We start from the raw sequence: 27,658 nt of genomic DNA, 5'->3' as shown, positions 1-27,658 counted from the left end.
CGGTTTAAGACTATAGTTGTAACATCAGAAAAATTGACAGTAATGTTAAACTAAGGTTGCAAAGGGCAGAAGATTTCTGGTAAATTTCCATCACTGAATTAGAATTATAATGAGTTAGAAATTAGCAATTCGCTAAATAATACACATTTTAAAAACTGATATTTTTGACTGTGGTTTATTTATGAGTACAACTTTAATCAATTCTTTAACTGACCAACAAAAAACATGAATGTTGAAGAAAATAAATACATAAACACAGCATCAGCTAGTTTACATTTGATAGCTAGCTAATACCAAAGTGCAAATATATTGACCATAGTAACATCATCAGAATTGACCTGTTTATTCCCTTTTTTCCCTATTAATTCTTATGGAAAGTTTCCAACTTTCAGTTTCATTTCCTGGAAACAGTGAGAAAATAGTTGCCTGAAAATGTTCTTCCTGGGATTAAATAAACTCTGTAAGCAGCGTTTAGCATCAGTAAACTGTTACTATACACAGATGTAGACTATGTACACGCTGTTTGGAATTTGCTCTGGTAGACATGAAGAAATCTGAAGAGGAGGTTGCGAGTTTTCCCAGCATATTAGATATGATCATGTTGCATTATTGGTCAGTCTCTGGAGCAGAGAGGCAGAAAAGGCAAGAGCAGGAGTGGAGGGTGACATGAAGGAGCTTGCAGGCTGATGCACTGTTGGTGATTAAACCCGCCCAACAGATTATTTTAAATTCAATGTCCTGCAGCTGCAAATGGGTCTGTCACAATGAATAACTACTAATTCTCTGTGTGTGTGTGTGTGTGTGTGTGTGTGTGTGTGTGTGTGTGTGTTGTGAGAGAGATACCACAGCTCTGACACATTGAGGAAGCTTTTCCCCACTGTTGTCATGCCCACACTGTCAAGTCAAGTCACGTCGATGAGGCGTCGGTCTGTCCTCTACTGCAGCTGTATGAGTGTGTGTGTGTGTGTGTGCTGCAGTCACAGCCCCTCCACGCTCTAATCATGGTGATTTTCAGCACAGACACACACACACACACACACACACACACACACTGTGCTGCATCTATACAAGTTGCCTCTTGGTTCTTCACCTCCCATCCCTCCATCTTCTCTCTCTCTATTCTCTCTTTGTGTGTCTCGCTTTGTCACGCACGCACAAACACAACACACACACACACCGATATCCCATGTGTCTTCATCCTCTGTTTCTATGGCACTGTTGCTTTGTGCGTCTTTGTGTTGTGCATCTGCCCTTCATTTCTAATAAGAGGTTATTCGTCATACTGCTTCTCCTAACGGATTTGTCTTCCTGTCCCATCCTCTGTCAGATCTCCAGGTGTCTTGCTTCGTCTTTTTCTCCTCTAAATCCATCCCTCGAAGTGCTTTACAGTCTCAACTAGTCTGGTTGTGTTAGTAGGTGTCCTCGCTCATTACATCGGCTCGTCAGAAGCTCCCGTCACGCTACAACGGCAGAAATTGGCTGCACTCGGAGAGATGAGTGTCAGGGACAAAGTGATTCTGCCCATATAAATTGGGACTGACAACACGCCATCTATCGCTGAAAATTTTTACAGCTCGCACAACCTTCCTGCTCTCCTGTGTGTTTGACTGCATGTTTCTTTTGGGATTACTTCTCTGACGCACAGGCGACGACAAGTTAGAGCTGCTCTACTCCTAAAGTAAAGTTATAGGCTGTGTCAGAAATTCCCTCACTGCTCACTTTATAGTGCTGTCTGAATGTATAGTGATAATTATTATACCCTGTATAGTGGACTCAAAGTATCCCACAGTGCATTGTGAAAGTAGTGTACGACCGATGGTCACTAACCAAGCAATATATCCCATCATGCATTGCGTTTGCACTGCGAGAGAGTGAAAAAAGTATTAAGACAAAGTGTAAAAGAAACAAACAAACAGACATTCAGGTACCATTAAATATAGTTTCTGAGGAGTTAAGAGATTAGAAAATAAAAATAAGCTAAAATACAGAAAGACAAATAGGATATAAGAATTAAAGTTACAATGCAGAACAATCGACAGAAAAGACGTAACTAACAGCACAGAGAAAACAACCTGAGTAGTGTCTCAAAGAGTTTTAACACTCCCTAGATAGTGAGTAGAGGGGAGTGAATGAGTGAGTTATTTCGGACACAGCCATAGTTTCTATCAGCTAATTTCAAGATAGTGATTAAATGAATCTGGTTGTGCTATTAAAACTCAAGAAATGTCTTCGCCAGTAAAGACAGAATAAATTGTTTGCCAGGAACACCTGCGATCAGCGGTGTAAACAGGAAGTAACTGTAGCATCACAAGCTGTAGCATGACTTATATAACTAACATAACTAGCAGATACACTCCTGTGGGCTCTGGGAGGAAAAACCATTTCCACAGAACGACCACACTACTGGCCTCTAGCTCCATAAAGGACTGAACTGTAACCTGGTTGTAATCCCACTTGTTTATTTATAACTGTACAGTACACCTGGACACTCCCAGGTCAAAGGCAGGAGTTAATAATATTGCACTTCCAAATAAACAAAATAGGATTTGCATTAACAACCTGAAAATCCAGTTAAGATCTTTCATTTGAAAAGCAGCATTAAATCATAAGCAAATGTTACCTGCAGCTGTCAAAATACACCACCAGACTGAAGCAGGGATGTTGGATACATTGCTGGTATTTTTTTAACGATGCAGAAATGTTTTTGTGTCAGTTCCTTGAGGCTACAGTGAAGGGCATAATAATTACAGTCAGGGTGAGTGGCACCGTGCACAAGAATGAGTGAGGACCCGTTAATAAAAGCACTAACATACATCTGTACAAGATGCTGCCGGAGGCTAAGATAATCCGCTGCCGCTTCTGTCCATCAAGCCGGACATCTTCCTCTCACTCTTTGACTCTGTATTTGTGTTTCTGTCTTTTCCAGTCCAGTACTCTGAGGCCTGAAATATTAATGTACACACCAATAGCCCAGGGGTGGTTGTCGGTTGAGGAAACACTTTCATTTTGTCGAATGGCTTGAGTTGTCCACCTTCCATTAACCAGTAACTGAGGTACTTTCTGTTATTAAACATGTAGTTAGTGTGGAGCGTCACCATCTTTTTCCCTAACGTTTTAACTGTGATCTTAAAACGGATGAAGGTGATGATTTTTGTCATTGAATCTTAAGTAAACAAAGAAACAAACGGAGAAAACCTTTAGAGCCACAGCGTCACTTTTAATCGTAAAACTTTTTTATTCAACTGTTTGTTTGTTGTCTGTTTGTTTTAGAGAGGAGGAGACCTGTGTGGAAAAAACCTCCTGAACGATTGACACTGAAGGAATCCTAACCTCAAAACAAGCTGAGCTAACGTTAGCAGGAGCTAAGCTAACAGCCCGCAGCCCCTTAGTGGCGTCCTGTGTATGGGTTGTTTAGCCATGAAACAATGAAAACAATCTGTCAGACAGGAAATATCTGTCAGAATAAACGACTTCTTTCACCCAGCTGGACACTGGATGCACTTGTGGAAAACCCTGCTATCCATATAATATAACACGCTGCCATGTGTGGGTCTCTTTCTACAACCCACTGAACCATGTGTTAATGACACATAATCAGTAGTTCCTCTTGTACCACACTTCCTCCTCTTTCCCCCCCTCTATATCCCTGTGCTCTCTGAAAGGCCTGCATGTTTTCATACAGATTCCTCCAGCAGTTCGTTCCTTTGTGAACCCAGCTCTGAAAGGGGGGCTTCGCTTTGAGCGATCATCACGAGGTGAAGCAGCAGCAGCAGCAGGAGGAGGAGGAGGAGGAGGAAGAGGATGTGTGTGTATGTTGGAGGGGGTAGTAGTCATGACATAACAGGCAGGCAGGCTTGGCAGAGGTAGCCTGGAGGTGGGAGAGATGAAGCAGGCCTTCGACACACGTGTGGCAACAAAAGTCACCAACTGCTGCTGATGCTCTGCAGCATCAGTAACCAGTGACTTCTGCCTGTGTCCAGCTACAGAAGGCTATTGTGGCGGGAGGATCTCAGGGGAAAAGCAAATGGCAGCACTGCATTTGCAACAGGAAGCAACAGGGCTGATATGGAAAATTAGAAAAACACAGACTAAAAAGTTACTTTTCAAGTAGTATCAGTGGTGACATTACCTTTGTAGACACCATACTTTTGTTTAATTTAGGAACACTAAAGTTTCTCACATCAACAGAACCTCCACCCGACGGGGGGGAGTTTTTTTTTGAAGACAAACTCATCCACAATACATCTTACATAAATCTGGTCTGGGCAGCCAGGGCCACATACTTAAGATGAAAATAGCAAACCAGGATGTTTTTTTTTTCTCCAGCTAGCTGAGCTTTCATGTCTAAAAATAGTCAATATATTACAAAATGGGGAGGAAGGAAAATAAAAGTAAAGTTCAGGTCAATAAAAACTCTCCATGGTTCATAAATAAAACCAGAGAAGAGGCCTAGTGCACTGATATAAATACAGTTTAAGATGTGATAAAATTATAACACAGAGTGTTTTCTTCTGTCTGTAACAGGATGAGACGGGGGCCTACGTGATCGACAGAGACCCCACCTACTTTGGTCCCATCCTCAACTATTTGCGGCACGGCAAACTGGTCTACAACAAGGAGCTGGCTGAGGAAGGTCTCATATACTTTGACTCTGTCGTCCTTGGGTGCATGAATGTTGGATATATTTACATGTTTTGGGCCTCAAAAATACTGCATACCTCCATACTATATATTTTTGATTTCAAGTGAAAGCAGCTGAGTTGTGTGTTTCTTCTGTCACAAGGTGTCCTGGAGGAGGCCGAGTTTTACAACATTACACCACTGATCAAACTGATCAAGGAGAGGATCGTGGAGAGGGACTCCAAAGCCACGCAGGTAAACACAGAACCTGTCCTGAAGGCATAATATTGTTGATCACTTGGAATTTAATTGATACTGTTGCATCAGTGAGGTTCTATAGTGCGTCTTGAAGCAATATAATGTTTTATGCTACGTGGCAACGACCAGCAGGAGGCACAGTTAAAATTAAACAGACAAACTGTCGAAGAAATCAAAGCGAAATTTGGTGTCGGACCATTTCGCGCCAAGATACAACAAAGCTCATCGTTAACATTACGATATTGATGATAATGTTTTTGTGTTTGTCTAAAAGTAGTCCAAAAGTTGCGTTAATGACGAGCGTCGTAGCTTTGGGTTGTTCATTTTATAGGTTTTACTCTGAGCCTTTTTTTGGTTTTGTCGTTGGACTATAATTTCCTCTTGGAACAAAGATTTCTTTGAGGAGAAACACACTTTCTTTAGCAGTTTATTTTCTGACACAGGCATTTTCAGTATAAAAAATAACAATTAATCAATAACTGATTAATTTTCCTGATTCAAATGCCCATCCCAGTGTAATACAACTGTATTAATACCGTTAAACCATATTACATCGCAGCACTTTACTGCACTCAAATCAAGCAGATAAACACACACACACCATTATGGTGTAAGTGATGCCTTTCAGTCATTTTCTCTTTGTCAGTGATTTCATCCTTGTGTGCGTCTCTAAATAGAGCCCTGCTGTACATCAGGCTTTTCTCTCCTTTATTTATTTATTTTTTCTCAGGATGGTCACACTCACACTCTTACGTAATCCCTCTCAAACATACTCCCACTTTCCCTGCGCTCTACTGTACTTTACTGGACTTGCCTGGGGGGCTTAAATATTCAGCACAAGTATGAAAATAGAAGTGCTGGTTTTTCTGGCTAGCCAACAACAACATCATGTTTTCTTTTTCTGTGATTCCTGTCCACTGCCTCCATGTCACCTCCTTGTCTCCTCACTCTCCCCCTCCTCCCAGCAGGTGCCCCCCAAGCACGTCTACCGGGTGTTGCAGTGTCAGGAGGAGGAGCTGACCCAGATGGTCTCCACGATGTCGGACGGCTGGAAGTTTGAGCAGGTCAGCGTGCGCGCCTGCAGAAAGCCCCGCACCGGACTGCTCTGGACTGTGGGTTGGACTCACGCTGCTGCTGACCCTTCAATCTTGACCTCCCCCCTCCCCGCCCCCCTCCTTGGCCTGATCCCTTCGGCCCTGACCTGAGCCCTGCTATCTGCACTCCCAAAAACGAGTTTAGGACTTTTGGCGTTGTAGCGTAGATCCGGTTTTATTGATCTTGTTGCACTTTCATCCAGTGAGTCCATGTGAGATCTAATTAGGATCTTAAAGGTCCACCTCTGAATATGTAGAGACGTTTGGCTGCTGCCTCCATCACCTGCAGTGGTACAGTCCGTAAAACAGCCCAGTGGTTGAGCGGGTGCAGCCCGGGATAGTCACACCATCGCTGTGGCTTCTGTCCTGGTGTCTATGCTGTATTTTTTAAACTATATTGGACAGTCACTACATGTTTATTAAGTCTACAATAAATTACAGTTACTGTTATGTTCACTGTCAGCAATATGCTAATCTTTTATGTTTTAACTCACTCACTCTATTTGGACTCTTTTGGTTACAGATATTAAACCAGACTATACTAGAAGTGAAACACTGTTTTAGTCGTCTAAACGGAATACCTTTTGAGTTTAGATTGGTGTTTGGACAAAACAAGCTGTTTGAATATGATGACTTGTGCTCTGGAAAATAGTGATCAGTATTTTTTTTTTTTTACTATTTTCCTGCACATCAGGAATCAAGTGGGAAAACAACAGAGTGACAATGATTAGTAAATCAATCGACTTCATTTCAGTCATTTTTCAAGCAAAGATACCAAACATTTCCAGGTTCCAGCAGAGTGAAACACAAACTACATTGTTCACATTGTAAAGGCACAATTATATTCATCTTTTGAGTCGACACAAGTCTGTGAGCGTCAGCCTCTCCAGTAGTGCACTCAGACCTCCACGTCGGAGCCTCATGGAGTCTTAATAGGTCAGCCTATCCACGCTGTAGCCTAGAAATCACATATAGACCCCCCCCCTCCCCTTTTACCCACTGCTTTGGCTTCACTGCACGCTGCACAGCTATGATTTGCACAGTTTTCTGCAGAAGCTGACCCACAGTTGTTTGTGCTGTCGCCACAATTTAAAGACGCTTCTTGTTGGTGTAACTGCAGGCTGCCCACTCTTGTCCATCCCACCTCACCCTCCAAAAATGCATGAGCACAAGAATCTTCCCTCGCTTCAGTACGGGTCTCCAGCTCTTTCAGTCACTTCCTTTATCTCTCGCCTTCTCTGTTTTCTCTGCTGTGAATCTTTGATTTTTCCCTCCTGATACTCACTGTGTGTTTCTGTCCCTCTCTCTCCTCTGTATATCCTTCTGTATCTGTGTCTCCTTTCCTTTCTAGATGGTGAACATCGGCTCGTCGTACAGCTACGGGACGGAGGACCAGGCCGAGTTTCTGTGCGTCGTATCCAAGGAGCTTCACACGCCTGGATCTGGACTAGGCACAGAGCAGAGCCACAAAACTAAGGTAAAACCCTCTCTCACACACACAGATACATGTGCAAAGACTAAGCTGCCAGGCTGCGTGTACATGTGTGGTCCTTTCGTCTTTTTGTATGTGTGTATTTCTATGTTGTTGTGGTGTGATGAGAGAAAGAAGGGGGGAGTTTCCTCTCATTGAAGCGAATGTGAGTGTGCTTTGATCCTGCACTCTCCACTGAAAGCTCCAAATGTCACTCGCATCGAAATGTCATTCACAAACACATTCACTCCATCATTCACACTGCTCTCTCTCTCTCTCTGTTTCCTGCTATTATCGATCTCTCACTCCCTGTCTCTCTCTCTCTCTCACACTATCTCTCTCCTTCATATGGATATATAGATATATATCTGTCTCTATATTTACCTCTCAGCCTCTCACTGTCCACACTCACTGACACTCATCAGCGTGTTCATCTTTTGTCGTTTTCTGTCTTGTTTTTTTTTTTCCCCTTTCTTTTGTGTTCTCTCCTCCGTCCTTCATGCTGAATGAAGCCGGCGGAGATGCAGGAGGAGGAAGCAGCGAAGGAGGAGGAGGAGGAGGAGGAGGGAGGGAGAGATACCACACCAAATGAGTGGCTTAGAGAATGAGGGAGTCATGTTTCTTTGTTCCAAAGAGAGGCGGGAATGGGTGAGGAACTGTGCGATAGATGTTGCTAGTGGGTAGACCTAGTAGATTTTAGCGTGTGTGTGTATGTGTGTGTGATGTCTACAGAGATCTGGGATGTTTCATGGCACTGGATTGAGTTATGACCTCCATGAAAATGTTAAAACATTAGTGTGTTTACAACATTTATGTGTTAACTCGCAGCTCTGAGACTCACAGGAAATGTCTAAAGAAACTCTTACAGGTGCTCGACCAAAAATCAAACTAGAGGCAAAAGATCTGCACACTGATTAAGAAACATTTCGATCTAGAGATTTTTGTCGGGCAGTGTCAAATGCTCATCACAAAGCTGAACAAGAAATATATAGAGACAAACACATTCACCACTCAGGTGATTGTGATCTGTATGATTGGCTGGACCAATCAGGGCAGGGCTGAACACTTCTCATGCCAGTGATGAGGTAGATCAAAGATCTCATGAACAGTGTGAGGAGAATACACATCTAGAAACAGTAACCTGGTGTACACAACAAGAACAACAAAATTAAAATATCTCAGAAAAAGATCTAGAAACAAATTCATTCCTAGAAGTGAATAAATTACAACACATCATGTATCATCTAATGAGAATAATAAAAACATAGAAAATAGAGTAGAAATACTTTTTCTAGCCAGGACACTGCTTGAATTCTCATATCTGTATGTTACAAAACTCACAGTATCATTTCAGAGTGTTGAAAACTCATGACGGTACTTACTACTTTAAAGTTGAGAGTGATTTGCAGGATGACGAAGTCCAAAATGATAGAGAAAAGATCTTTGCACGCTTAGATCCACACAGTGTTTTCACTTGTGAGCTTTCAGTCTGTCAGACCAACTCAGACAGCAGACAGGCACCATCTAATCACTGGCAGCATGCACCTGTACACCTGTGTCGACCCTGGTGATTTGGAGAGGGGTGGAGCACAACACTGAAGGCTCATCAGTGAACATGGATCTAAACCCTGCCTGATTTTTAAAATCTTACCTGATTTAGAAAATGTGACAGCACACACACGACGATAAATAAAGTCAGATTTGATAGTTTTGTTCTTATTAGTGTGATGTGCAACAACACAGCACACCACACAGATTCACCACTGACAACCAGAGTCTGAACTCCAATACTCAAGAACTCCAAATCTCACACAGTCAAACGAGACTTTAGAGTGAATAAAAATGGCGGACGACGACGTCTCTTGTTTGTTGTGCTTCCGTCTTCAGTCAGCTTCCTCCCTGATTGGTTATCCTTACATTTCCATGTGACAATCCACAGAGAACCTCCTCTGTGTTCCCCCCACACAACAGGATCCGTGATTGTAAATATTGAACATGATTAATATTTATCGAGGGTAACACACCTCACACCACAGGAAAATCTGTCAAGGGCAAAGATCTTTTCCTATCATCACTGTTGACGAGTTAAAAATTAAGTTATAATGTAGAGCATAAGAAATATAAAATATGGTTATTTTAGGACAAAATAACATTGATGACATCAATTATTTCAGCCCCAACCCTGTAGTCCTGATGATCTCTGCTAATGAACCAGGCTGAGCTGGAACAACCAGCGCCATTTTCCTAATTGACCATTAAATGAAAATGTCACTTTCCTGAGCTGTGTGCTGCAGCAGCTTGTTCACTGTAATATCTGTGTACACGCTCAGTCTGTGACAGTGACCCGACGCATCCCACAGCAGATATTGATCGAGCGCCGCGTCTCTGTGGGCTCTCATTACCGATGCTGTGACATGAAATATCCCTGACCTTTTCAGTGCAGCAGTAGTGTTAGATGTCCTTCCCCAGTCTGTGTACGTGCTGTATATACAGTCTAAGTGCAGAGTCGCACACAGATACACCCACCACATAATGGACACACACATTTAAACATATAAAATCAAATAAATGTCAAAGGGGCACACACACTTTAGTGGTCAAGACATGGCTGTGTGTTTTTGTTGTTGTCCTCAGCCATTATGCATGTCAGTAAAGCCATGTTGCTCCCATTCTGTCACCATCTTCATCACCATTATCACCATCATCACAGCCAAACTTAGATAATATAGTGTTTTATTTTTAGATTGCTATGAAACTATAAATTCCTTAAGTCTTTTTTTTCTTTCTTTCATTTCACAGCTTTTCCAGATCCATGGGTCCCGGATGTAAAAAAAACTAAACAAAACAAAAAGAATATAAGTTATTTTTTTTAGGCTTACTACGACATTCTGTATGTGGTGTGTTTGTGTGTCGCGTCAACAGACAGTCATCAAACACATTTGTAGCATAGTCATCAGTTTGTCGACAAAATGCCAGTTAGAAAGATTATCAAATGACCAAAAATAATAATAATAAAAAAAACGAATTCATCAGAAATATTTTTCAATCAAACTGATTTTATTTGTAGAAATAATCATGTGTTGGTGTGTCCAAATGTTACATTGCCAAGGGCAACAGTGGAGCTTAGTAAATTACAACCAAAGATCCAGATTAAAACTGGCTGAACCAAGGTGCTTAACTAAAATATGACAGAGAAAATCAAATCTGCCTGGAGAAAATAGATGATTTAACAGATAATGGATGGTGGAAAAGAATCTGGTTGCATCTGCGTTGTGACGTTTTTGGTATTTACCACTTAATCAGAATCAAACCAATACTCCAGAGTTTGTTTTCCTCCCAGTGATGGATGCAGTTGATCCACAAAGTCTATTCTTCACCTTGACTGAGAAACAAACAACCACAGAGATCCCACCAGCCGTTGACTGCAAACATTTTAAAACGACCAACTTTACTTTGTCGTTAAGCTTGTAGAAAATAATGATGGAAATTTAGCTATCTGTCACTCTGGGGGAGCAGATCATGGCCTTGCGAGTCGGTGTGCTTTCAGCTCTGAGTCTGGTGTGTTGACCCGTTGGTTTAATCTCGCTGTATTCAGTCTTTATGGGCTTGGTCGGCTTTAAATTGCCAGATAAAAATGCTATAACTGCAGAGAAACAAGGGTGTTAAGGTCATATTTTACTGGTAGCCTTACAAAGGCTTCATCTGGCTACAGCTTAGAGCAAGAACAGCCACACACTGCTCTACATTTTACCCCGATACACACCTGCATCACCCCGTGCTGGTGCATGCTCAGCAGCAGCAGCAGCAGCCGCTGTGTCGTTGTCTCAGTCTGTCGCCCTGGCCGGGATCCAGAGCCAGCTTTGGCTCCAGCTGACAGAGAGATGTTGGCATGAGTCAGGAAAGACTTGAACAGAGAGAGACACAGAGAAGGGTAGAGGGAGGGAGAGGGTGAGACAGAGTGAGGTGAGTCACTGTTTTGTTATAGTGATAGTTAACGTGTTCACTGTCAGTGTTTGTTAAAATAATAAGAACAGCACTTAACTCAATCTGCCGCAGTGCAGGTGTGTGATTGAGAAGCTAGTTAAGACCACACATGACTTTTAACGACCTCTGCTGGCAAATTTTAGGAACTGCACCATAGATCAAATTTGACCCACCCCCTGCACAGGTCTGTGGCACAACACTTGACAGTAGTTTGTAATGGTGTGTAATGAAATGAACTGTGTGGATGAAGTGGAAGGTGTCACACACTTTCACAGCAGTTAAGCTGTACTTGCTGAACGCTAGAGAATAAAAGGTTACTTAAAATAACAGGGTGTTCAGTTTTTATCAGCAGGTAATTACGTGTAAATACTCATCTAGCACATATGTCTGCAATAGCTCAATGTCAAGTCTTAGCTTATCAGAGAACAGTTATCAACCAAATGAAATGTAGAAAATACATCATAGAACAGATGCTAACGTGGAAATGGGGCAGCACTTTGGCTCTCTAAGTGTTTTTTCTTTTTGTTTGGAGGCATAAATAACAACAATAATTGAGTTAATCCACAGTGGTAGGAGCCAAACAACCACAGCAGAAAAATATCACACCAAAAAATGGAAAAGAAGAAATGGTAGCCATACAAAGTTAGCTACCTAGCCCAGTTGACATTCCAAATTAGCCATACTAGCCAAATTAGCTATACTAGCCAACAGCCTGTCTAGATAAGATGGTCTCAAACATCTTGTAATGCATGGCAATGAGTGATTGAAATAAGAGAGCAGTGTCATCTTTATTTATGTTCACAGATATACAGTTTTTTAAGAGGTTAATTTCCTTAAAACAGCGTGGCACTGTTAGCTAACATTAGCTAAAATTAGCTAGCATCAAGCACAACAGTGCAGTTCTTTGGCTCTGCTCACTGAGGTTTACCTCCATAGATATTATTTCTGCCTCTGTAGCCATATTAAGTGTTGGCTGTCAGCAGTTTGTGTCTTTGCTGACTCCTGTGTAACAACAACCAGCAAAACGTACAGGAAACACAAATACACTCGAGCTGTTTTATACAGGCAATAGGCAGTTAGAGTCACAATGTGAGACAATCTAGACAAAAAGATCATGGCTGGCAACTTTTTTGTAACATTTTGATAATTAAATCTGAAAAAATAGGCAGCAAATACAATATTGTGTGTTTGTATGTGTGTGTGCATAAGATTAAGTGTCTTGTCCATGTATAGCGTTACATAGAAACAGTTATCATGGACCTTTAGGATCCTTGCAATACCTTATTAGCTGGATTAGGAGAATACAATAAATGTTAGAATAGTGACGATACAGATACTCATCATGCTTATGATAATCATAACAGTGATATTAGCAGGAGGGAGAAGACTGAAAGAGACACAGTCATGTTTATTGTTTTGTTACTTCAGCTTTTTCTGTGACTCTTTTTAACTTGGATCATTCGGTGCCTTGAGTTCAAGCAGCAAAACTGGCGTGTCTAAAGACCAACACGCCACAATGATCACTGGTGTTATTACATGCATTTTTTAAAGTAACTGTAATATTTTAGTCAAAAATGGGTAGTTTGCAGCCTCACTCAGAGTTCAGTCTTGGTTGTGTATTTTCTTTTGTAAATTTCTTCTAATCTATTTGAGGTTTTTTTTGTTTTTCCAAGTGTTAAAGCAGATATAGAAAGTACACACACTGAGGTTATGCTGTTTAAAGCAATTCTTGTAGAAGGTTTAAACTGTTGTGTAAAATGTCATGCCTTTTTTATTTTTGATGTTTAATTTATTCCTGACGTTTTTGTTTTTTTTTATGTTGAACAGCAAAAAGAATTTGGGTTTTGATTTTTTTTTAGTGTGTGTGGTTGGGGGGGGGGGGGGTTGATGTCATCTTTGGGTGACTTTTGCTTTTTTCTACTTGAAAACTAGCTTTTAGGTTTCACTGACTTGATGATCTACAAATATTATATAAAAATATGTTCATAGTTTTTGGTCTAAGTTCACATCAATGCTGTTGAAGGGATTTTACCCCAAGAATAGAGTTAAGAGCTTTCCCATCACCATTAGGTTAGTTTTATAAACCTCAATTTGCATATCCAGATACCTTTGAATTTATTCATTTGTATTCTATTTGTTGGAAGGTTTCTGCTGTACAATAGAGTGTGTTTTCATATGGTATTTGACATGTACAAGTCTACATACAGTAGCAGTCCTTTTATTATTCTGTGCAAAAAAAAAAAAACAGTCAGAAAGAAAAAAAACACATCTTTATCTGATGCTGGAGTTTCTGTTTTCTGCTGTCCATATGCTGTCATGTCTGTATACATAAAACAATGTGACACATGAAATGTAAGGCCTCAGTTAAACCTGTAAAGGCTCCAAGAGACGCTCTGTGATTTAATTCAGCTGTATTTCATCAGGACCTGAACAACATACAACATGTTCAATAATGTGATGGAAGGTAAAAAAAATTCTCAATGTAAATGAATGTCACCATTCTCAACAAAAAAATAAAATTTATCCTTTGGTTTAAAATACAGATATGATAATCTCATTTTTTTGTAAGCAGACATTATGACGATGACCTGACCGTGATTAGCTTTCTATAGAATAACAAAGCCAACATCTGAGGACAGCAAGTGCAGTAGTTTCCTCTCTGAACCAGTCATCTTCAGCTATATCATTAAAACATAAATGCATGCAGAGTTCCGAAGCATTTAGGCATGTATACTTGGGCAACACAACCTGCTGACGTTCAAACCAAGCATCAGAATGGGGAAGAAAGGGGATTTAAGTGAGTCTGAGATTCCTGCTGCAACATTCAGACGGTAGGATGATGCTATCGTGTCAATATGGACCAGAATCTCTAAAGAATGTTTCCAGCACCTTGTTGAATCCATGCCACAAAGAATTGAGGCAGCTCTGAAGGCCAAGGGGAGTCCAACTTGCAAAGTGTACTGAATAAAGTGGCTGGTGAGTGTATGTCCTCTATTGTCCTTAACAAAGACACACCCAGCTTTCCCTTCCAAAGATGTGAAAGTCATACTGAGCACTGAACAGAAATGCAACATCTTACCCAAGATCCTTTTTGGCAGAACCTCTCTGCAAATAATAGAAACACGCAAGAACATTTCAAGAATGTTAAGACAAATCTGAATCGACAACAAATAGGTTGCATTCCTGCATGATTCTCTGTTAGCACAAAATGCAGGAAGTTCTAATGAGAAAGTTTGTCTGCTACAATGTGAGGACCTAATGAAAAATATATCCTTAGTGGGACTTTCACAAACCACTTGTTTTGTACATTTTTCTATACATATATGTTGGTAAAATATGCTGTGTACAGTACAACAGTCCTTCCTGGTGTCTTTCCTGCTCTTTCTAAATTCTGTGTCAACACCTGGTCAGGTTTGTGCTACAGGAAGGTGCTGAGGGTGTTATCAACGGTGGCCAGGTGCAGGTACTCAGGATGCTCGCTCTCTGACTCCACCTCTAATTCTTGATCCTTGCCTGTCCTCCTTCCCCTGGTACGGGGGCGGCTTCTTCCTCCGGACAGACCCTCGAGAGCGGCGTTCCAGACACGTCAGGATCGTGTTGGCAAGGTCCTGCTGGAGACGCTGGAAGTTCTCTCTAGAAAAGCGGGAAATGGTACATTGATAGAGAACCAGGTTTAATCAAGCCAGCTAAGTATCTGTCAAGCTAACATTGAATACCAAGACATTTATCATAAAGTCTACGTAATATTTCTTAGTCAAACAATAGGAACATAAAAATTTCAAAAACTCAGAGTTTAGTTAAATTCATACAAATACTTAGCTTAGCGCAAAGACTATAAATGGACAAACAGCTTGCCTGGCTCTGTCAAACGGTAAAAAAAAAATTTACCTAATAGGCACATCTAAAACTCACTAACACATCACATTTTGTCAAGAAACAGTCCAGTGCAAATCCCCCTGTACAACCATTGTTTACTTACGTCGTGGGTGGAGTTGGGAGGTTATAGTCTTTTCCAGGTTTCACCTGTTAACCAGTATGTCATCACTGTGCCTTTACCCTTAAAGAAAACCCGCACAAACACACACATTTATGAGCATTCATTTCAAAATGATTACATGTTTAGTTAAGTTCAGAAATCAATCTTTACCTTCAGATATGTTTCTCCTCTGACCTCATACTCAAACTTACAGTCCGTTCTCTGCAGGATATTTATAGTAGGCTGACTGACGTGGATCCGCAGGGCTGAAGGATAAAGATAAAACAACAGGCATCTTTTTTTTTTTTTTAACCCAAGCTTAGCTGCGGTAAATGTATTTAATTAGGCTGATTGATAGCTTCTGTAATTGCTCTAAAGCAATGTGCAGTGCAATGCTAATGTAACATAACTAGATCATGGTAGTTGGCTGCACGAATGCCAGTGTAACTCAGTTAGCACACTGATTGTCTCTGTGCATATATGTATATCTGTATCTACTCACGATGTCCTGTAGACTCCATACGAGATGCTGTGTTGACCGTGTCTCCAAATAAACAATATCTGGGCATCTTCATCCCCACGACACCTGCTGCACAGGGACCTGGACCCCACACAGACACAGAAGTATTAAGTATAAAGTATGAAGCAGGGGCAATGGTTTTAGAAGGATTTGAGGAATGAATGCACTCAACCATGAAGGACCTTTTAAGCAAATTAGCAGTGGCCTCATGCTCTGTTTAGGGTGACAGACAAGGCAGAGTATCTGGTTTTCATTTAAAGATCATGTTCACTCTTGAGTGCTCACTTGTAAAATAATGTGAATATATTTATTGGAAGTAGGGCCGTGCCGAGCCAATCGTGTGGCTGGAATAGAGTCAGGTTAGGTTGATGCACACAGCACAGGGAGTAGGAGTAGCAGCCAATGTGCTGCAGCCGTGCACACCAGTACATCAGCAAGAAAATGACGACAGAAAATGTTAACGAAAACTCGAGCAACAGCGTTGACACCTCAACGGACACAGAAAAGAAGGGTCTGAGGAATTCGGTAATGTGGAGATAATTTGGCTGTTTAAAGTTCGACAAGAAGACAGAGTAGGGTGCCCTGCAAAACTCCCACAATGCAAGACTTTAGAGTCCCAAACCCAACAACAACAGACCATAGTGTCCACTTTCATCAGTGCATGCTTACATATTTCAATCTCACTTAGGAGTAAAAAGGAACCTTTAAGCTCGACAGAAATAGTGACTTATATCAATATCAACTAGTATGAAAAAAATTAAGATTTTGTGCAGTGTACCTGAGTGCACGCCGATGCGTATCCACACAGGGATGCCGGGCAGGTGTCGTAGCTGGAAGGTCCCCATGAATGCCAAGATGTCCAGTGCCATGCAGCAGATATCCACCGCGTGCCTGTTCCCATTTCTCTTCGGCAGCCCGGAGGCCACCATGTAGGCATCTCCTATCGTCTCCACCTGAGGATAGATGGATCCTGATGACCATGATGTCTGTGGCTGTCGTATCTATCCGTCTATCTGCCTATTAAACTTTGTCAGTACCTTGTAAACATCATGATGGTCAACGATGCTGTCAAAACCCTTGTAGATGTCGTTGAGCATGTCCACAACTTCCATTGGTGTGCTGTACTGGCACAGAGTTGTGAAACCGACTATGTCGCTGAAATATATTGTCACCTCCTCGTAGAGCTCTGGCTCCACCACACCGGTCTCCTTTAGGCTCTTCACCACCGGGCTACACAGAGAGAATAGTGTACAAAGACAGATGAAAAGAGAATGATCCATCTGTCCACAAACCTTTCTGTGACCCCACAGTCCTATCAGATGAACTGGTCACAGCCTAAAAACTGTTCCATGCTCATTTAAGTGTAAACAGACCCAGGAAGCAGCATGAAGTTAAGGCAGTCGGCCCTGTCCCTCTCAGCTTTGTAAAGAGCCGTTCTCTCCTCCACCAGGTGCTCCAGGTTTCTGGAGTACATCTGCAGCCGTCTGAGCATATTATCCATGTAGCTCTCATTGTCCTGGTTATGGATTTTACTGGAACCAAGAGGAAAAGAAAGGAAAGGAAGTATATTCACTAAAAGTTACTACAACTATTAAATCAGTTTCTCAGAGCTGCTTGCACAAAGAGAGAAATTACCTGATGATTTTCCCCAGACAGTTTTCTATCTTTTTAAAGTCAGGTCTTTTTTCTGGGTCCTCATCCCAACAGCTTTTTATCAACATATAAACCTAGGAGATAAAACACAAAGCTTAAAAAACATCAGACAAATACACAAACACAACTGTAGATCATGTTGCCACACAAACATCAATAACTAACCTCTACTTCTTTCTCTGAAGCCATCTCCAAATTTAAATCAGGTCTAAAGTAGGACATAATGACCCTGGACAGCTTTACTGTTTGGAAAAAGACAAACATTAATTCCCCATAAAAATCACTGACAGTACTAATGAGTGTGTGCATGTGCAAAACATTGACTTTAAACACAGCAGAAGCTTCTAATCTTTGTATAAATGAAGTTGATTCAGGTCACTGTAATCGTCAAAGACTCTCAAAGCGGATTCATCAACTCCTGCAGGTGAAACATGTTTGTGTTTGGTCCCATTGTGTGAGGCACCCGAACGTTTCGAGCAACATTTATCATTTCTTTTTCACATAAGTTTAGGGACTGTACAAAAATTACTGTGTTGGTGATAGGGGTGAATCCTATCCGCTTGTTAAGTCGGACGTCATGACTGATCACATCCAACTTCACCAAGGCTCCATTGGTTTCAATATAGTGCAGTGCTGTGTCCCATGTTGTTTGAACAAATCAAGTTAAGAAAAAAAAAAAGAATTTAAAAAAAATGTTAGTGGTTGTCATTCTATCACTTTTCTTGTGACAAGAGAGAGAAGAGAAAGTGGTTAAAGTTGATAGGTTACAATTTTTAGATGAATGAAGAAAAACAAAGGTTGACGCTAGCAGGTGCTAACATTAGCTAGGTTAGCTAGCTAGTGAAAGCAGGTATTCCTGATTTAAACACAAGGTTTTATAAAGGTGCTTCTTGCTTTGAACCCAAATCTTTGTGTTCGGTTATCAGTCTGTCAGTCTGTGCTCCCCCAAAATAGTGAAAAAAAGCTAGCTACAGCCAGCTTTATTCGCCTTAGCTGGGCAGAACAGAAAAGGACTGTCATCGGAAATAAGAAGATGTGGGCTCAAAGCAATGAACACTCAACAAAACCCAGAGCTTATATCAGAGCTACTAGCCTCTACTAGTGACTGCTAATGTTAGCTAGGTTAGCTGGCTAGCTCTCGTTTGTGCAAGCAGCTCTGAGAAATGTTAGCACCTGCTGGCATCAACTTTTGTTTACCTTTAATCTTTTTAAAAATGAAAACTGCAATCATTTCTTCTTTTCTTTCTCATCACACAGACAGCAGTAGAATGAAAACTAGTAGGTTTTTTGGACTCAGATCTGTTCAAACAAAACAGTATTTTCATTGGCCGTGATTTAAGACTTAACAAGTGGATTATCTGCCCTCCTCTCACAAAAACAGTCACACTATCCTCCAATCAGCAAAAAGCAAAAAGACACAACCCTTTTCATCCTCCTTTTCTAATAATTTGCACACAGTCCCTTAGGAGTAATAACAACATTATTCATTCTTTGAATTTTCAAGAGCTCAGTGTGACGGTGTGGAGGCTTAATTCTGGTCATTATGTTACACCTGCTCGGTTGGAGCAGCACTTGGTGTAGAAGGTGCACTTTCTGAGAACAATCTCCTGAGAGATGATGGCAAAGCTGTAGACGTCTCCTTTCTGAGACGTGCCGTGTTTCCTCAGATGCTCCGGAGCTGTCCACAAGTCTGACAGAAGAGAGAGAGGAAGGAGAATGTAAGAAAGTCAGGGAAAATCTCTCAGTGAGGAAGGACTTAGTACCTTGACTGTGCTTTTACCTGTGCCAGGGCTAAGAAAACTGTTGCAGCCAAAGTCTGTGATCTTCACCACCATGCGATTGTCCACCACACAGTTGGTGGACTTGAGGCGACCGTGCACCTGGATGTCGCTGGCATGGAGGTAGGACATGCCCTGCACACAGGAGATACACACCTAAGTAATCTAACTTTAAACACATACTCCAGTGGAGGAGGCAATGAGGAGATTTACAGCAAATGAGGGAGGTAATCTGTGATGTTTATCGACCTCTACTGGCAGCCAGGGGGAACTGCAACAACAATTCCTATTGGTGAATGTATGTCATTCAAATCATCTTCTATTTGTTATGAATTTTATAAACCCCTGCAGTATTTACATAAGTTTATACTAGTGTTAGGGAATGTTTGTTTTAGAAATAATAACATTCATATTTAATTTGGCTGCTTAATTATACAGGCTGTGTAATTTAAGCTTCAATTTCAAATGTATAGGAACTTTTATGTCAAGCAATAGTTTTAAGAAAAGATAAAACAACCCAAAATAAAGTTCTAGAAAGTAGCAAAATGGTATTGTGTATTATGTACCTACTGTCCATTTAAAAATTAATTTATTACAGAGGAACATTTTATCCCTGATGCTGTTATTGATTACCAGTCTTGTACATAGTTCCTATATGTCTGATACACTTGATTGTTCATTGTCTCAAGGGCAAAGTGTGAGTTGATTGTTCTGCAATAAAATGTCAGAAGTGTGTTTGTATTGAGATGAACATATGGCGCCTGGCACCTGCTCTTCAGTCATTGATAAAGCTCCATATGATACCACATGCCATACTCCACACACAATATGTCGGCTCAGCGTTACATAATGTTCGTCAGCAGAGGAGAGTGTTTCTGTCTCACCTTGGCGATATCATACATGACGGAGATCTTGAACTCCCAGTCCATGAAGGTCTCCTCTGGGTATGAAATCTTGTCATTCAGGACATACTGGAGGAAGACAGAGGCATATTGATATTTAATCTTTAGGAGAGGAAAAAGTGTGCACACAAAAGTCATGAAAAGTTTGTCAGAGGGAGATTGGAAAGTAAGTAACAGTAAGGCTCACTACTCACTAGCTTTACATGTTTAACCCATTTAACACATTTTTTTTAAGACAGAGAGAAAAAGTTATTCTTTCAATTGCATAAATATCATTTACTACATCTATCCACTCCTGTATTGTGGGGGGATTCAGGAAGCAACCAACATCTCGTGAGTGCTTTTTTACTAGCAGATATCGCATGTATTTATCAGGACGCCTTGTCTGAAAATCAACATTTCCTAAAAATAAAGTGGAAAACTGCAGTATTGAGTGTGCTTTTTAGTCCTTAAAGAATTTAGGGCCTTATCACGGGGCATTCCAAGGATATATGCCAGTGATAGGCTTCCTGTAATCTACATTGTCTGACATTTAGTATCTCAAGCTCCTGATATTTATGACGTATAAATCAAAAGATATGGGCAAATGGAACTGGACTTGAGCCGAGAAGTGTGCATGCCATACGTACCCTGAGTGATCCCCTCTCTCCGTATTCAAACACTCCGAACACGCCCTGATCAAACTTCACCGTGCCATAAAACTTTGTGAGGTTGTAATAGTCGATTTGCAGTAGCTGGAGGGAAAAGTCAAAAAGACCTGGCACATTAGTAAAACTTGGACAAATATTAACAAAGGCAATAAAAATTCTGAAGACTTCAAATCAGTGAAACCTCACACAAGCTACCTGCTGCGTGTGTTTGTGTGTGTGTGTGTGTGTGTGTGTGTTACCGCATTAAGCTCTATTTTCTGGGTTTCATCGAAGTTCCCGTGCTTCAGCTCCTTTAGAATTACAATCTGAAAATATTGCAACCAAATTACATCTACATGTTCAACACACTGCAAAAGTACGTGGATTAATTGGAAAAGTCCAGGTACCTTCTTATCGTAGCATGCACGGCGGATCTTAAAATCCTTGTTTTTCCTCTCATCTTCAATCTGACAGGGACAGATGAAGGACTTTTAACTGTCTGCTCCAGTGTACTCATGGTCAAGAATTAAAAAATACTAAAAAATTCACCTTCAGAGAGACGACATTGAGTTCATTGTCCTCCAGCAGTGTGATGAGATCAGAGGCGATGTGCGACCAGCGCTGCCTGAGCAGACGGTCTCTCCTGTTCTGTCTATATGGGGAGAAAAATACCACCAAACCACATGCAGATATGTGGAGATTTACGGAAAACAAGAAAACCACCATTATAACTCCTGTTGTGGTTTGAGTTTGTTTGTTTTATGTACAGAATTTATCTAAAATAGCTGGCAAAATGTTTAATATTTTATGTTATATGAGCTAAAAAGCATCAAATGTTACATTAGCAGTCTATATTTATGAACTGTTTCTGTGATTGAAATGTAGGGTTCCTTTGCAGAAAATGTGTGTTTGCATTCTTTTGGGTTAGATCAGAAATTCTTGGTCCATCTTTCAGCATTCAACAACTACATTTCCCACGATTCTTGGACACATTGTAGGTTTAATATAGCACTCAGCTGTCAGCGATAAGACTTTCACTCACCTGTAGAAAATGAAGGCGATGGTCGCCACCACAACCACCGTGACCGCCAACACGATGACAATGATGTCATGAGTCGCTGCACCTGAACATGTGAGGACAGAAAACAAGTCTCATTTAGACACTTGTTCGCAACCGCCTTTTTAAAGACACGTAAAAGCTTTTTAGGCATCAAATCAAAAACCCATTCAAATAACCCACTGACTTTGGATTGAGGGAAGCATTGGTGCTAAAATGCTAACATACTTCCAGGTTTTAGGACTCATTCCTGCACCGCTCTATTCCCTGACAATTCTCACCATTTCTTGCCTGATCCTTTATTTTAAGCACTAATTTATTAAAGCATCAGTTTTGTTGTTACAGAGTGTGTGCGTGTGTATGTGTGTTTGTGTTTTAGCCCTACCTCCACCTGGTGTAGACACGGGAAGTCTTTTTCCCCAGATGAAGGACGGGTCTGTCTTAACCACTGTGGTCCGGTTGTACTCGGTGTTGAATGAAAATAAAATATCGTACTGAGAATCACATGAGAAGAGGAAATGACACATTTCAGCATAAAACACAACAGGAGATTCAGCACAGGAGGCTAACAAAACATATTTTTTTGAAGGATGATAATCAATAATTAACACAGGTGAACAGAGTACCTTGTTGTCAGTAGTGGTGTAAATGACTGAGAGGTTCACATCTCTGTCTCCATGCTGGTCCAGCTTGTAGTAACCAGCAATTCCTGAGCAGAATCACAGAAATGTTTTTATACGCAGTAACAGAAACAAATAACAATAACTATTCAAAGAGCATCTTTCAAAACACAGTTACAAAGAGCTTTACAGTAAAGACAAGGGGTGAAATTAATAAATCAAAAACATTCATCTAAAAGAAGACAAATAGTTTAAACTATTTCAGCAAATGACTGAGAGTCTGCCTCTCAATCACACATTCACACAGCTGCTGCCTGCAGGCGATATAGCACCTAATCTCTTCACAAGTCAATGAGAGACGCAAATAAGTGACAGCAGTCGACAGCTTCCATCTGTCAGACCTCGCAGTGATCAATATCAGCTCACTACCACTGTGGCCAGTGCTTCATTTCTATAATTACAACTTTGCAGTGTTTGAGGGAATTAATTTTTACACTTAATATATTTACTTCTACAACTTTTTATGGTGGCCTTAAAGGTCAAAACACAATAACAATTGTTTTGTTTTCTGAATTGTTTTGTTTTCTGAGTCAAGCAAGAGTCAACAGCCATGCTAGTGAACCTGTCAGACTGTCCTTACTTTGAGCTAAATGTTAATATCAGCACCCTAACATGCTACACAATTTCAGTCTTCTCCCAGAAGTTGAACAAATTTTGAACGAAAATGATTCATTCAGTACTTAAAAGATATTAACTCCTCCCTCCCTACCATCAAAGGAGGTGTTCCTGAAGTAATTCACATTGACAAACTCCATCTGTTGTATCTCCGTCTGAGGTTTTTGAGCAATCAGCCTCATCACCTTGCTTATTAGCAGCACTGCATCATGATATGCGGCCATGAAGTCATTCATCTGCAGAGAGGCAGAGATGAAAGGACTGATGACTGGAAATATTTCTGGATCTATTCCCAATAAAACAAATGTTAAGTGCATCTGGCCAAGAAATAATCCCACACAACACCCCTGTAAAATCACAACTTGTTACTTTTACCCCCCAATTATCAAACTAACTAACTTTACACAGCAGGACTGGGGAAAAGGAGGTGAGTAATTCTGTGCCCTCACTGTGTTGTTGACGTCTTTAAGGTCTGAGTTGATGGTGTAGTTTCTGGTGTTGGGCATCGTCACCACCAACACGTTCTTCATGGACGGCAGTGACGTCATGTTGATGTAGTATTTATCACTGTGTAGAGAAGACACTCATTATCACAGCAAAACTCAAGGAGATAAATAAAGACTGAAAGAAGAAAATCAATATAGAAATATAATTATAATGATTATATATATAATCAGTATAGAAATAATGGGTGTTATGAAACGATTTAACTTAAGTTCAACTATTACTGCTAATTTTTTCAGCCATTTATTATCCATTGAGCCATTAGCTGTTAGCTACTATTTCGCTGTTTATTAATCACTTTTTGCTAATGATTTCAACAATTTATCCTTTGAACTAAAACAGCATTTGAACTATTTATCCATTTGTTTTAACTCTCTATTTTAGTAATATATCCTCTATCATTAGCTGTTAAATAATATTTCAACTGTTTATCCATTACGAATTAACAAACTCAACCATTTATTATTTACGCATTGCTATAAGCAAGTGTTAAGCTATGTATTTTAACCAGTTTCCATTACTTTTAGCTAGCTAGCTATTTCAACTGTTCATTCATTACTTTTGTCTATAGCATGTATTTATTTTAGCTAACTATTTCTCTGCTTCTCTGCTTACTTGCAAACCATTTAACAGTCTCTGTCCCAGTATGTTGTGTTCAGGTGTTATTTATAAGCTGATTCAATTAGACATGTTTTTGTTTTACTTGTCTAATTTTTTATTTCAAATGACTTGAGTTACTCCACAATCTTTCCATGAACTTCTTGCCAACTGCAAAATGAATCAATCGTTGTTTATATAGTCAAAGAATAACTGAATAACTACGCAGCACAACAAGTACAGACAGTACCAGCAAAAAAGAGAGAGACAACAAGAGATATTAAGACAAGCGGAAATTAGAGATGGGAAAAGAAATGAATAAGCACTGACTTGAAAAGATCAATAAGGACGAAGAGAACATCACTGCTGTCTGCCTCTTTGGAGCCATTTTTCACCTCCATTAAGTCCATTGGTGAGCCACACATGATGAACACTGCAAACAGAAAATGTAACACACACACACACACACACCAGGCTACATTTATAGCACATGTGGGAGTCAAACCCTCTTGTTCAGTTCTCTCTAGCCTGCTTTTCATCTAATTTCTGCTTCAACCTTGAAACCAAAGTTAATACCAAAACCAAAATGCCCTGTTTTATGGCTGAATCAACATGAAACAGGAATTGTGGCATGTGCCAGAGGCTACCAAGACATTATTTTAAAAACATTTTTTAAAAACTAACTCAGTTCCTTCTATGACAGTTTAAAACGTGTGTTGCATATTTAAAAAAAACAAAAACACTTACAGTTGCTTGTCCTGTTGGGTGATGTGAGTGTTTCTTTCAGATCTTGCGGTTTGCGCAGCACCTTTTTGGTAATGTTTAGGGCAAACTTGCTTGAGTCTGCATCAAGTGCATTTATATACCTGGAAAAGAAAATCACTTACAATTCTTTGTACGTAAAAAACACTGCTGGCCACACAATACTGAGTGTAATGTATACTGACTCACCAGAAGCAGTCTTCAGGTGTTGGTTGGTTTCTTGTAAATATAGGCTGTTTCCCACTTTAGGTTTTATCTTGTTGATGTCTCTCCAGAAGTGAATGAAGAAGTCCGAGATCTTGCGTGCCGGTGGCAGGAGGCGCTGCAGGTTGAGTGTGTAGTCGCAGGTGAGGCTAAAACTTCCTGCCGTGATGATGGGTGTACTAAGCTTCAGACCTTTTTCTGCACTGAAAGAGAGATAAAGAACAAGGAGAATGTGTGAGACAGGTTAGGAGGCATGTTTAGCAGCAGACTCCATGTGCACCATATTGCAACATGAGCCTTGTTCGGAAATGTAAACAGTGTTTTGCTGTATTTATCTGGACTAGTGCGACCTTGGAAAAACCAGCACTTACTCGACCATTTGGAAAGAGGCGTAGGTGCAGGTGGGCCCGAGCACAGCACATCCCAGTTTGCGTGATTTCTGCAAGAGAAGAACATTTGAGTGTGAGTTTTTGTCTGTAAATGATGGACATAGCTTTTAAACCTCTAGGTACACACAAAAAAACACGAGCAAGTTTATACACACATGGTACAAAAAAAGTAATAATGACAAGCATAAGGATGGATGTGAAAGTGTAGCTACTCACAATCAGGGCTTTTAGCTTATCCACTCCTTCACATGTGGTACTCTGGCAGCCATCAAAGCGATAGAAGGTGGTGTTGAACCCATTGTTCGTATAATTAAATTTCACACCTTTATCATGGTTTGTGGGAAGAAAGAAATAAGGATAAACATTTTGTGATTTTTTTCCAGTAAAGTGGGGGTCAGAGGAGAGCAGAGATGACTGATTTTTGTAGACAACTTATCCACTTGTTAGCAATCGCCTTTTTAAAGAAGCGTAAAAACTTTAAAAATCTATCTATTTTATGTTGTAGAATAAAGTTTGTGTTAAAATCAAAGTAATTGAGACAGTTAACCAAAACTCAATTGACTTAAGGAACTGGAAGAAGTAAAATGCTACTCTAGCTTAGGTTGTCCTTTAAGAAGGACATACTGATGCTAACTAGCAGTTAGTAGGTGCAGGGCTGGATTACTAACTAAGCAAAGCAGCTGCCTTTGGGTTGTTCACGGGTCAGGTAACAAATATTTGGCCCCAGGCTAGAGGCAAGTTAACCTAGCCATGTCTGAGTGGGTCTAAGCTTAATAATGAGCATAATGATAAGGATCATAATGATCACGCCAATGAAAGATGAAGCTAAGCTAGCACAAAACATTAAGTAAGCATTACACAATTGTTTCCTTTGGTTCATGGTATAATGACCCATATCTAATGATTTATTATGCTGACTGAATAATATCTTATCAGTCATTGCTTCACTTGTCCCCTGAAATCTAATTCAATGTTGCAACAAGTCCATTATAGTTTAGGTGGGCGTTCACACTCAAAACACTGGATAAACCGAGACAAAAGACAAAAAAATTCTTTAAAGATGACCTAAAAAAACTGCAACCTTGGAAAACAGTGGGAGATTAATGACAACCCTCAATTCTTTTGTGTTGTGGTGGTGGTGCCAAGATTTACGCAAATGTAGAACACAAACAAGATAATCATGTGCAATATAAGTGTGTTCAGATGCAACCAGCTGAACACAAAATAAGGTGAAGGTTTATTACACCACTGGATGTAGCATAGAACAGAACTTTATACATGTATTCTGCAGTTTTTTACACAAATAACAGCAGCATGTTGTAATACAATTTCCCTATGACGAGCCTTTAATGCACCATAACTCTGCGTAGACATCCTGTATTATTATTATTATTATTATTTAAATTTTATTATCTTACCATCATTCATGGTGGACACTTTCTCTACGGCCTTCGCTATTTCTTTTTCCACAAACTTCAGGCTCCAGGGAGACTCCTCATCGTTCAGCAGGATCACATTGATTGTGAGCTTGTCCAGACTGATGCCCCAACACGGAGCAGCGAGAATCTCCAAGGTCCACAAACACAACCACCAGCCGACTGGGCCCATTTCCAGGTCTGAAGTTTATATTTTTGACCTGTTAAAGACAGTCCATGGTCTGGTAAAGGCTTTACGTTGTTTTTTTTGTTTTGTTTTGTTTTCTCTCCTCTCTTCTCGTGATCCACAGTCCAGTCTGTCTGTAATCCAATAAAGTCACCACAAATCAGCACTCTGAGAAGTTCCTCTTAAATTTTGTGGCAAACTCCAGAAAATGACATTTTTTCCTGCCCCTGCTTCAACCTCGTTGACAAGTACTTCACACAAACAACAGCCAGCACTCAAGTCCTTGTCTGTTTTCTCCTGTGAGTCGTTCACTTCTCGGATTCACACTTCCTCTGTTCCTTTATGTGGCTGCCGCTCACCAGC

General features: G+C 40.4%; 2 protein-coding genes and 1 long non-coding RNA gene across 7 annotated transcripts in view; 1 reads left to right on the top strand and 2 right to left on the bottom strand.

Moving 5' to 3' along the window:
- Positions 1-7,344, bottom strand: part of LOC127139193 (uncharacterized) — a 12,164-nt gene extending 4,820 nt beyond the window's left edge. Inside the window, exon 1 of the long non-coding RNA XR_007809194.1 lies at positions 7,258-7,344. This is a non-coding gene — a long non-coding RNA (uncharacterized LOC127139193). The remainder of the gene's footprint in view (positions 1-7,257) is intronic.
- kctd17 (potassium channel tetramerization domain containing 17) overlaps positions 1-13,969 on the top strand; it is a 20,999-nt gene extending 7,030 nt beyond the window's left edge. Inside the window, exons 2-7 of one of the 5 annotated variants that reach the window (XM_018685456.2) lie at positions 4,525-4,633; positions 4,784-4,875; positions 5,847-5,990; positions 7,324-7,449; positions 7,956-8,091; positions 10,243-13,969. In XM_018685456.2, the coding sequence (XP_018540972.1) occupies positions 4,525-4,633; positions 4,784-4,875; positions 5,847-5,990; positions 7,324-7,449; positions 7,956-8,051 (567 nt within the window). In that variant the 3' untranslated portion in view covers positions 8,052-8,091; positions 10,243-13,969. Of the gene's footprint in view, positions 1-4,524; positions 4,634-4,783; positions 4,876-5,843; positions 5,991-7,323; positions 7,450-7,955; positions 8,092-10,242 lie in introns of all 5 variants that reach the window. The other 4 variants (XM_018685455.2, XM_018685459.2, XM_018685458.2 and 1 more) reach the window with 4 other exon arrangements.
- gucy2cb (guanylate cyclase 2Cb) lies at positions 13,293-27,658 on the bottom strand. The gene is given in 31 exon segments (XM_018685453.2): positions 13,293-14,941; positions 14,943-15,060; positions 15,407-15,441; positions 15,443-15,484; positions 15,575-15,669; positions 15,906-16,004; positions 16,702-16,876; positions 16,961-17,153; positions 17,297-17,455; positions 17,559-17,650; positions 17,742-17,818; positions 19,129-19,266; positions 19,357-19,489; positions 20,239-20,325; positions 20,886-20,990; positions 21,146-21,211; positions 21,293-21,352; positions 21,435-21,537; positions 21,928-22,009; positions 22,328-22,436; positions 22,569-22,651; positions 23,332-23,473; positions 23,687-23,804; positions 24,669-24,771; positions 25,086-25,204; positions 25,290-25,304; positions 25,306-25,346; positions 25,348-25,507; positions 25,676-25,743; positions 25,910-26,016; positions 27,112-27,658. Coding segments are annotated over 31 exon segments (3,210 nt in total). The 5' UTR covers positions 27,302-27,658; the 3' UTR covers positions 13,293-14,845.

The sequence above is a fragment of the Lates calcarifer genome, linkage group LG23 (genome assembly GCF_001640805.2).
Source record: "Lates calcarifer isolate ASB-BC8 linkage group LG23, TLL_Latcal_v3, whole genome shotgun sequence".
Lineage (NCBI taxonomy): Eukaryota > Metazoa > Chordata > Actinopteri > Centropomidae > Lates > Lates calcarifer.
The sequence above is the reverse complement of the archived record's forward strand: the minus strand, read 5'-3'. Positions and strand labels throughout refer to the sequence as shown.